Source organism: Thermobia domestica, chromosome 3 (genome assembly GCF_964235325.1).
Source record: "Thermobia domestica chromosome 3, izTheDome1.hap1.1, whole genome shotgun sequence".
Taxonomy (NCBI): domain Eukaryota; kingdom Metazoa; phylum Arthropoda; class Insecta; order Zygentoma; family Lepismatidae; genus Thermobia; species Thermobia domestica.
Genome location: NC_137456.1, coordinates 48,286,881 through 48,299,080, shown reverse-complemented (window position 1 = coordinate 48,299,080; position 12,200 = coordinate 48,286,881). Strand labels below are relative to the sequence as shown.

At 35.7% G+C, this 12,200-nt stretch overlaps 1 protein-coding gene across 2 annotated transcripts in view; it reads right to left on the bottom strand.

The window, feature by feature from the left end:
- LOC145680372 (uncharacterized) overlaps window positions 1-12,200 on the bottom strand; it is a 55,996-nt gene that overhangs the window by 16,115 nt on the left and 27,681 nt on the right. For both annotated transcript variants that reach the window (XM_081750799.1, XM_081750800.1), the window contains exon 3: window positions 3,518-4,371. In XM_081750799.1, coding sequence (XP_081606925.1) covers window positions 3,518-4,371 — 854 coding nt within the window. The remainder of the gene's footprint in view (window positions 1-3,517; window positions 4,372-12,200) is intronic.

Sequence of the window (12,200 nt, the reverse complement as noted above, 5' to 3'; positions counted from 1 at the left end):
AGCCAATCACAAGCTGCAATCTATTCTTTCTTTCTAATAGATTATATTTTTAGGTATTTATTTATTTTTGTGTTATCTCATTAAATATTCGTAGAAACTACACGAACATGACAATCTCAACAAAAGGTACTGTTGAGAATTTATGTTGTGAACCTGGTCAGCAGACCCTTTCCATCCTTCTCGACTGCAAATAGTGTTCCCAGCTCATATGCTAAAAATACAACTGTAGTTGCGTAATAGGCCTACTTTAATATCTACATTTATTGCCACGATTACAGCAACAATTATCATTCCCATTAATTATTATACATCGAAACCAAATTTCTTCTACAATGTGAAATCATTGGTATGAAGCTTTAGAATTTCACAAACTAGTAAACTTTGGGGACAGATACGAATAAAAGTTAACTGAACAGGATGCAAAGATCACTGACGCATGTGGAATTGCTTTCTGGTTCTCCGATGCCTCCCCCTTAGGTGGAAAAATGCTCAATAACACCATCCTCAGCGGTGAGGGAGGGAGTCCTACTTTCCTCGGTGCATATCTCTGACCATGCTCAACATGTATTACCAGTATTTTCCCAGTGCTATTTTCACATCCCTCTCCATATAAGATGGTAGTGTAATCTATAAGTTTATCTGACAAGTGTGTGTCTGTGCAGTCGCGCAAACGTAAAGCGCCCGTCACGTGTTTGGTGAGCTGCGTAGCAGTTTCTCAAGAAAACTTTCCACCAATAGCTTGTGAATACCCAAGAGCGGTGTCTTCCTTCAGCACTATTTTATTTTCAGAACAAGGCAAATTTAAGTAAGTCATAATCAAATTTGATGAAGGCGCTATCGTAAAAGACGAAACCGGAACACAGTTTATAATATATTTATTTAACTATACTGCTTTGTTTGGAATTTTATTTATCTGGTAAAATTCCCTCCATGACTCACATCTTGAAGTTAATAATAGTATTTTTATCAACTAAAATGCATATTTATCAAAGCAGCATCGATTGGTGCAAGTTACCTTCTTTTCTGTATTATTTAGCAATCGAGATGCAACGGAACCTGGAATTTTTGGGATGAAGGTCATTCTCCATAAACCGTCGGCTTTTTTCGTCTTTAAAATGGAAGTATTGTTTTATATATATATAAATGATTTATTTACGTAACTGCCAACATGTTTCTACAATTAATAAAGATTACGGAATACTTCTTCACGTATAAGCAAAATTTCGAATAGGGGCACTCAAATATTCAATTTAAAGAACCCCCTCCGATAAAAAGCTGTCTAAGTAGTAGTTAGGATTCTTTCAAGAGTAGATGCATCTCATAAAGACTTTCTGCTTTAAAAAATAAACTACAAATAATCAATCAATTGAAATCGGATCTCTAGTAATTGTGTAAAAGTACTTTATTTTCCTAAAATTTGTTCTTTTATTTTTTGAAGTTTAGTGTACGTTTTCAACACCAAGGCTAAACGAGACGTGGACCTACAGTTTAACGCATTGTAATGCGTTCAAATTTTAATACTTTTCCATTCGGAACCGAACCCGGGACAACCTGTATTAAGGCGCACGCACTAGCTACGAGACTAGAGGGAAGGATTTTGCTTTTAAAAAAATTAATGGTCTCTAAAAACGGTACAAATACACGGGTCAAAACAATTAAAGGAGTAAGCCAGAAAGTGTAAAAACGACCAAGGGAAATCGAAATCGCCAGTGTACTTGATTGTGAGGGTTATTGCCGAGCTGACTGCAATGCACCTTTGCTGAATGGTCAACACGAATGAACTCTTTGAGTGAATTATGCACTTGAATGAAAATGCATCATAGAAACACCATAGAAATGGACATTCGGACAATAAAATATTTCACTCATAAGGTGTGTGGTCAACCTGGACGCCTACAACTGGTGCATCTGTTTAGCATGGATTGGATCAGGTTATCGATGCTATCCTGTGTAGGACAACCCACAGCCTCTTCAGTACCGTCATTTTCAACTGTTGCAGAGTTGCAGCTGGTGCTGGTCTAACAGTAATACGTCTGTCATACCATTCATTCGATACCGTCTGTGTGGTACATGCATCATATCTACTACAAGTGCTCTGGCATTATTGCCTCAAAAATGAAAGCATGGTCAACTGCTGCAGTCACAGAATAACGTGACGGCTAAGAATCTCCTCTCTGTACCGATAAGCTGTCCGAATATCGTTTGGGATGATTCGCAGGGCTATACATCGTCCAGCACTGATTCCTGCTTACATCATTATTCAACCTCCTCCATATTGCAACTGCACATGAGACATAGTTTTGAGATCCACGTTCGCTCCATATAAGAATGCGTCGATTGACTGATTGTAAGCTAAAGCATGACTCGTCTGAGAACAGAACAGTGCTCTAATTAATATTCCCCCACTCACGATATCCAACAGCCTAGTTTCTGCGGCCCCTACGATGTTGGGCGATCAAAGGGAGACATATCAACGGCCTTCTTGCATAAAGGCCTCTTTCCCGCAGCGGACTATTGGGTAAGGTTTGAGTTGACATCCCGTGTCCTGTTGCCAGTACAAGCCCAGATTGCAAGTCAATTGCACTATGCTACCTGCTTCTCCGAACCGATAAAACCAAGTAACAGTCTTCCCTTGCTGGCGTTGTCCTTGGGTTACCTTGTTCTGGCCTCCGACGCATTGTTACCGTCTGTTGCAAGCGTGTCCAGTCTGGAAATGAAACTGCGCGATACGCCAATAGCCTCAGCTACCATAGGTTGTGTTTTCCCGACTTCCGTTTTACCTATGACTCTCCACGCCACAGATTTCGCTAAAATGTGTTGTGCAGTCACTGCACTTATTCAACACTACATCACAGTACCCCATTCATTCAATGTTCAAAATGTGGAACAAGTAGCATTTCCAAGTATCCTGATGATTTCACAGTCCTACAACCAAATACACCGAAAATGCCGATGTCCCACGGTTTTGCGTTTTCTGGAGTGCTTCCCTAATTGTTTTGACTAATGAATTCTGGAACCTACTGATCTTGAAACACGGGACAAACTAATGTTTTAATTTATACTTTAATATAAATTATAATTCCGAAAAACAAAACGTAACTTTTACAGTTTCGTTACAAATTACATTAACACTCGACTGAAAGATCTTTGTCGTTGAACATAATTCGAGCAGTTTTACGCCACGAAACTACCAGTAATTCGTTGGTAGTGCTAAACCTACATAGCTCACGATTTGTCCTTATTTATTTTATTCTTTGTCTATTCTTTTATTTCTGAAAATCTTTGATTTTTTTATCTGTCGAAATACGATAATTAAATGTTTTTTGGCAAATTAATGTCTGATCATTTTAAACTGAAATTTCGGAAAAAGTTGAAAATTTCCCAGGTATAAGAAAAAAAACGTCATAGAAAAATCTTTTCAAAAGTAGATTGCACGCAACTCTATTCTTCAGTTAATTCAAACATAAAGAGACAAGCACAAAAAAGAAAAGAAAAGTACATTTAATAATATACCAACCTGTTCTCTTTGTTAATCCCTTCCGTTAATCCGTCAGTAACTTCGGAAACATTTTGACTTACACTAGTGCTCTTCTTAGACGAAGCCAATGGATTTTTGACAGTTGCTGATAATTTCTTTCTTGGGTTGCTTCCCAAACTTCGTTTTACGTTCTCGATCTGTTGCTTGGCCGAAGCCAATTCAGGTCGCTGAATTTTATGCGACAATGCATGTCTGTACGCAGGATTTCTCGTAAGATTTGGGGTCTGATTGAATTTCTTTTGTTTATTCACTACCCAGTATTGAGTACTGGCAGTGGGGCGTTTAAGTCTATTGCTATTATTTCGAAGTTCATTTATACTATTTCTACCTTGCGCGGCTGGATCTGGATCATAAATACTGGTAATGTTACTATCTGGATATTCACAACTGGTAGGCGTACTATTGTCCCTCCCACACACCACAACACAACTTCCATCGTCCTCATAGTTCCACTCGGAAAGCACATTCGGACCATTTAAGTCAATTTCTGGTGCCGAAATCCCTTCACGAGATACATCCGATTCATCGCCACCTATCTGCACACCTTCCTGTTCTGAGACAAACACAACTTCCTGATCTAAATTCACATCATTACTGTTACCGGAAACTGGAGGTCTATACTTCGATTCAATTTCCGAAACAATGTCCTCACTCTCTTCACCATTTTGTTGATAATCAAACACATATGATTGATCGCCATCATCTATAACACTGTCCTCTATGTATTCGTCTTCAGCTTTTATATGGATCTCTGTATTTGTTGCTTCAATTATTGGATCAGTTACTGGAACAGATGGAGCTACTCTCGGTGCTAAATACAAAGGATCTCGACTCTGAAAATAGAGAAATATAATTCTTAAACACTCTTACTGGTCTATTTATTTATTTACTTGAAAGTACACACATAAACCCACATAATTTGATTAAAATTCGAGAAAAGTTCATATGTTTGTGGTCAATCCTTTCGACAGTGAGTTCACGGGAACCATAGGCTCTAGAAAGATGCCGTTTTCATTTGTCGATTGCAAATTTTGTGTAGATTTTTCAGTTCTAATTGAATATCCTTCAAGTTATACATTCCAACACGACATGTTTGTATACAGGGATTGTATCTCTCTTAGACGTTTGTTTTATGTCCAAATGATAATGAAAAACGAAGGATAACCATTTCTCCAGTCTAAGATGAATCTTTATTGTTTGTAGTGTTTTGCCCAATGAACACTATATATCACTGACATTATAATTAACTGAATGTGTAATGTATTTGGTTATTACATACTGCATGCAAGAAGAAATAAAACACTGATCGTACATGCATTAGAAACTCCAACCGGAAGTAGGCTAAAGCTTGCAAATGGTGCGAGATATTTAAAAAATAATTGAAAAATCTCCACTTTATGATATCCCTTGCCGATTTTTATCAAGACATCCTTCACCTGTGTCTGTAAATGGACATGTTCAGATGTTGTGAGGAATGACAAGGAGACTCATGCTCATATGTAAATAATGCGCTGTGAAGAGAGCGCAGGTTCAGCTAGTACTTTCTTAATTTACATAAATAATAATAATATAAACATTACAAGATAGTGAAAAGTGAAAGAAAAAACAAAAATTCAATAAATATAGAGTAAAAGAAAAATAAATACGAAATAAAAAGAATGTACAATTCAGTCACGAGGAAAGGTATGTGCCACTGAGTTATCAAACAATATTATCACGTATAATCTGTATGAATTATTTCGTACAGAAGTTTAATAAATTTAACTCTTATATTTAAAAAAAAACAGTCCTGTCGTTCAATTTATTGTAAAGTCTAAGCATTTTTATGATGGGTAAATATGCATGAGTTATGCTTCTCAACATCAATTTTGGAACGTTACCTTGTAACATAAAAAGGAATGTATTGCAACAATTTTGAACTAATAATTTTATTTCAAACATAAAGAAGAGAAGTCACTGGCCTTGATTTATAAAATGTTTTATAACACATGTATCTGAAAAATGTGTTCTGAATCATATAAATCAGCGTTTCCCAACCGGTGTGCCGCGGCACACTGGTGTGCCGTGAATGGGCTGCTGGTGTGCCGCGAGGACTCGAAACAAAATTATTAATTTTATAGCAATCAAATTGCAAAACGTACGGAAAAATGTATATTTATATTTTACATTACTATGAACCTCTACTACGAATCTACAATTTTAAGTTTCATACCGGGTTACTGTTCTGTACATTTCTAATATTGAAAAAAAGTATTTGTTATCATTGTTATGACCATTAGTGCTTATTTATTGTTGCACACTATTTCGTAACTTGAAAATTTAAAATATCATTCAATCCTTTCGACAAATTACCTACATTTGTGTTTTAAAAGTAAGAGATTTGTTTGTTCATTCGTTATTTAGTGATCTCAGGTTGGATACAGTTTTTAAAAAGAAAGCGTATTTTTAAAAACCTGAGTTCAATATTTATTGCAATTGTTTTCTATTTTTAAATTAAAATGTAAAATAAGCATAATGATTTATCACGCGGAAAACCCAGTGATGGAGTTTCTTCTCTGTGACAAGGAGATCAATAATCAAAGAAAAAATATGACTGTATTTTATATATACAAATAATAATATCTATAAGTGTGCCGCGAGAATCCAAGTAACACCCGTAGTGTGCCGCAAGTTGAAAAAGGTTGGGAAACGCTGATATAAATAATTATATTTTTCTTAAATACTGTATATATTGAGGTGAAAGATTTACTTAGAAAACGTATGGAAAGGTATGCAGTTATTTTTAAGCTAAGGGGTCGTCCACATATTACTAACGCGACAAGGGGAGGGGAGAGGTTCCGCCTTGATTTATGAAGTGTAACAAGGGGCAAGAGGAGGTTTACGTCTTCGTTACGTTACACGTGTTTTTCTGCTGTTAATTTTTATTTTTATTCTCAAGTTTATGTGCAATCTTTTAAACAAATAATTTCATTCAGTTGTTTTCCTTTTTATAAATAAATAAATAAATAAATATTTCTATTGTTTTGGGAAATTGCGAACAAACAGCCTATATAAAATGAATAATGCAGAAGGAATTCGCAGATGCTACTAGACACCAGCATGACTGATGGCAAACCCTACATGTATTACAATACAATAAAACTCCGTTTTGTGGCTATCGCCGCATTGCATTTACAGCACACGAAGCTTTTCTGGAGTTAGTTGTTACCGATCGTAACCCCTACTTAAAAATCCTCTCGCTTTCCCACTCGTATCGCTATTTCTGAGAATATGATTAAAAACTTTTGATTTGAATCACAGGGCTCATAGTGGTCTGGTCTCTTGTAAATAGTTTGAAAGTGACCAAAAGCACACGAAAGTGACCAAAATCTCATCATGCCCCCTTTTTTTTCTTTGTCAATTTCTCCATCACCTCTCTCTCTGTTGTTTTGTTTCATCTTTTCTTCTTTACTTCTTCTTTTTTTGCTTCCTCCTTTCTTAGTTTTTCTAAGTATGCTTTGTAGTTACGGTAAGCAGACTTAGCAGATGTAAGAATCTTCTGAGTAATTGAAACCAGTTCTGGCCTATTTCCGAATTTCTTCATCCCAGACATTATATTTAACTTAGCACTGAGTTCTCAAAGCCATGAAATATTCAAATTCATCACCTACTCTTAAGAAGAACATACAAGAAGCACAACACAAGACGAACATGATGAACCACACAAACACACACACACAACGTTGAGCGGATCGTTAACTATTACGAGAGAAAACTAAAAGACTATTATGATAGAAGAAAGAATAGACACAGAAGGGTTCTCAACCCCACCTTGAGAGCTTAAGCATCCACCAACCATTCACTGTGCTTAAGAAAGAATAAAAGCTGTAGTGAGAATAAAGCTGACTGTTTTACATGTGGCAGCAAGTACTGAAGCTTTCAGAAGAGTAATGAGTAACAATTTTCTGCCCTTTTTTCATTTATTTTTATATTTTTCTTAGAAAACTGCCAATGCAAAACAAATCACACGAAAAAGTCACTTTACCTTCCAAAAAAGTAACTTTTAGTTAAAAAAAAAGTGACTCGCTATGAGCCCTGGAATCATTACTCACTTTATCCTTCCAAGGAGTTTCGCATGTGAAACACAACGTGAAATATTTTCCGTGACGGAACAATCCACGAACTGCAGAGCGAACTAAAGTATTAAAAACCAAATTCGTCGAACAAAATTAATCTCCTATTGATTTTTTTGCTCTTTGAATTTGAATTTTCCTCGAGAAATCGAGTTTATTCGCATTCCTGACAGTGATTTAGGACAAGAATTTGAAAAAATGGTCAACTGAAGTTCAACAAAGATGCTTGAAAGCTTGTTCACAAATGAGATATCCCTTCCCCTCCACGAGTGCAATCACATCGAATCTGTGGTCGACCAGGAAGAGAATTTCTCTGCATCTTCGACACTGGCGAACTTCAAATAGAGGAAGCATCCTGGATCCTGCAAGAATAAGTCGATGTTGATTCTTTAGATTCTGTTTCACCTACATCTTTCGACAGTACTTCAACTCTGCCAATCATCGGTGTCCTAAAAAAAGGATGCGATCTCCTTGGGAAAATGATAGTACACAATTTCGAAGAATTAAGACTGGTTAATTAAACAACCTTACGGGGTTAAAATATTATTAAAGTACTATCATTTTAAACAAAATACAATTTCTGCCATTAAAATTAGTTTTTTGTTGCAATAACCCCAAAAATAAGTAAAATTGGTTTTTAAAAAATCCAAAAGCGCTACGTGACAAAAGGGGGAGGGGTTCGGTTTTCCGTGACGAAGTGTGACAAGCGGGAGGTAAAAATTGGTCAAAAAATAGCATTACGTAATATGTGAACGGCCCCTAAGTGCACAAATAAATTTTAATGAGAGTGATAAAGAACCAGATACAAATCAAAATTTCTGCATTAATAAGTAAGACTTCGTAGAAGAAAAAATACCGAGGAAAGTGAATTGGAAGGTGAGCTCGATAGAATTACTTCTTCTTACCAATTATCTTTTAACATTTGTTTAGATGTATTAAAGAATTTCCAACGGGTAGACGGTGTTTCAATACGAGGTTGAAAGGGGAAGTGTTCGCTTTGTAGATAGCATTGCTCTTGTTGCAGAATCTGAATTGAAAATTAACATGACCTTAGAAAGCGTGAGAAAAAGGTGTGCAGAATATATGATTAAAAAGCCATTCCATCAAAAATCATAAATGGATTGCAATATTGATGTTTGGCATATGTAGACGTATGTGTTCTTGGTAGACAATTGTAAGATATTACTATGGAACCCTTTCCGTACGCATTTTCAATATCACATGTACTAAACTGTGCAAAAATCTGTATTAACGCGAAATGCAATACCTCACAAATGGGAACTGGTACAGATACGAAACAAACACTTTTGTACAGATATTAAATACATTTAGTTCAATATTATCAACGTTTGCCTACCTCAATTTTAAGTTCTTCAAATAATGCCTTAAAATTATATTTTAACCAAAGAACGAGGAGTTCCAGTCCAGAACTTCATATATTGTGTACTGTATAAGAAATTTTAATTACGGATAATACTTACGTAAATACATCATTCCGAGGCTCTTTGCGTAAGTCGATATTTTACCATAACTTAAGATCTGTTGTAAACACATAAGAAAAAATACGAAACATACTGTTTAATAATTTTGTAGTACAAAAACTCAATTACATAACATGCTTTATAAATATGGTACAAAACTCAGTGTGTTTCACACAATTTATGACAAGTGTATCGTTATCAAATTAGCACTTGTCCGCGCTCTACGATCCACGATTTACTTCCTAGGTGACTCTCAAAGTAGAATTTAGAATTTTAATACTAACCCTTACTTCAGGTGTGAGTACAGTTCGTCAGTTTTACTGATATCGGAAACTTCTACATAAGTATGAATTTACGTAACTTAGGAACTGCCTGTATTGTGATTTTCTGAGTTGTCAAATTTGGCCTTGTGTGGAATTTTGTCAATGTTTGCACCTGATTGCATTCTGATGGGGAAGTTCGAATAATTGGAAACTTACATGAAATTATTAAGTATAATTAATAATCACTCTTCGGAGATATACGAGCTCTATAAAGAAAAGTTGCTCTCGAACTGCAGTATAGTGGAGTGTTTCTTGAGAAGCATGTAATATGTAATATATATATTAATCCTATAACGACGGATTTTTTTAATTTTATATATATATATATATATATTTTAACACCACAAGCTAGCGACCTCAGCTCTCGCGACTTTTCATCATTTTTAAAGACAACCAAGATCTTGTTTTCAATTTTCGTCACAATTATGGATGACTCCCTTTACGGACGGCCGGGCCATATTGAGGACATGCATATCTCCAATAATAATTGCAAGAACAGATGTTACATTTGTCCATCGAAACTCGATAGGAAAAGCAAAACAGTGTGCTTCAAACGTAAGAAAAATGTGTGTAACGAACATTCAAAGGTTGTGTGTAACAAATGTTAGTGGATGCTTAGTAGTAACCAAGGCTAAGAAGCATATTGAATGTTTGTAAATACTAAGTATAGAAAAGAAAATGTAGAATTCATCAATAAACACATTAAAATTATTAAATACAATGACTTTAGAAAAAACGCTCCAAGCCAAAAAGGATCTAATGGACCTGATCCGTCAGTAACGGGCAGTGAATACAACAGTCGTTAGTGTTAAAATGGTATTAAACATGACAAGAAAGCAAAATACACACAGTAGGAAACAAAAATATGTGAAAAATAAACGAGAGAAAGTTTAATAATGAGAGTACCCTAATAATGATACAACATTGCAAGATTTATGCTAGAACGAAGCTATCTTGAATGCTGACTACGAGTTGTTACAATCGAATGATGACATATGTCAACACGTATGAAGTGTATGATGGATGTGTTCAAGTTTCCTGATGTAGAGACGATTACTGATTAATTATGCTTTAAGTGACGAAATGGAAGAATAGTGTGAAAACGTTTGTTTAAATACCAACACGAACAATCAATGTGAAAAGTTTCATTGAGCTCTTCAAACACTATCATTACATCTCGAAAGCTCAATCTGAACACTTCACACAAACTATACTACTAGTTGCTTTGTGGGAGACTACATTTGTATTCTATAATGATGGTTGGTTAATTTGTAGTTTAGCGTTTCGTTCAGCACCGAGGCTATATGAGGCGTGGAGCTACAGCTTAACGTGGAGTCTAAATCACATGGGATTCATTTAAACATATCGTAGTTAATCTAACTAGCTTTTTCGGTACTCCAGATTCTGTAAGAGTACAATGTTTCCCTCTTAACCGAGTCGTAAGCCTTTCTAAAATTAACCTGGTATAACCTTGCGTTACCATACGGTCACATTTCGCGCGATGACCTTCAAATTGTTTTCCTCTCGTTAGTTTCACAAAGACTCACATGTAGCGCTGTCAACTCTCAGCTAATGATGTGTTTAACAAGATTTCAGTATCAATCTTGAGATTTCTTTGTTTAGTGTGGAGTTACGTGCATCTGAAAATCTTACTGCTTCTAGAGTTGCAACAGTGGCACATAGTAAAAGGTGAGAATTCATTTGATCTTTACATTGTTGTTAAAATATTTCCAATTATTGTGCGTTTTGATTCAGAAAGAAGTCAGGCATTGAGGGAAATAATGTACTGTGTTAAGAAACATACATGAACGTTGTGCAGAGCCATGTACCATTCATGTTACCACATGGTCACGCTAGGCTTTCGTAGTAGCAATAAGGCTTGGCAAATCATAATTATTCCGTCCTAAGAAAAACTGTTCCTTCGCATTTCCAGGTACTTAACAATGCATGAAGTATTGGAATTACTTCAGGAACCGGAAGAAATAGGCCATGGAGAAATAGAGTGTATATTTATTGAGCCTCCACAATCAAATATTTTATCTGACGAGGATTCGGCAGATGAAGATGTTGGCGGTTTGATAGACAACCTAAGTGGGAGACAACTCAATGCTTTGGTAGAACGACATGTGTTTATGAGGGACTGAGGGGGAGAAGGAAGGAGAGAATCTGGAACAAGGGAGTGAAAACATAGAGAAGGAGGAAAGTAATATTTCAAAGAAACGGAAGCGGAATCAGTGTGAAAACAGGGAAAAGTGAACACAAAACGATATCAATTCGCTGCCTGTATTTCCTGTGGGAGATTATTTAAACTATAGGAACTTCAAACTTATTGAGCTTTTTGAACTTTTCTTTGATGAAGATATAGTCGATTTAGCTATATGTGAAATCCAGAAATATGCTTTTTAAAAACATGCCAGATCCGAATGTCTCTAAAGAAGATTTGAAATTACTTTTGGGTGTTTTGTTTGTGTCAGGGTATAATACATTTCCGTCAAGAGACACTATTGGGATTCTGGGACTGATATGAGAAATTTAATGGTACACAATGCAATTAGAAGAGAGAGGTTTATCAGATAATGAGATTTTTGCATTTTGCGGGCAACAACAAGATGAGTGAATCAGATAAACTTTGGAAACTACGCTCACTAATGAATAAATTGAAAAGTAATTGCATCAAACATTTTGTTCCGGCGCAGGCAATAAATTTTGACGAAGCAATGATAGCATACTATTACAGACATGGTTA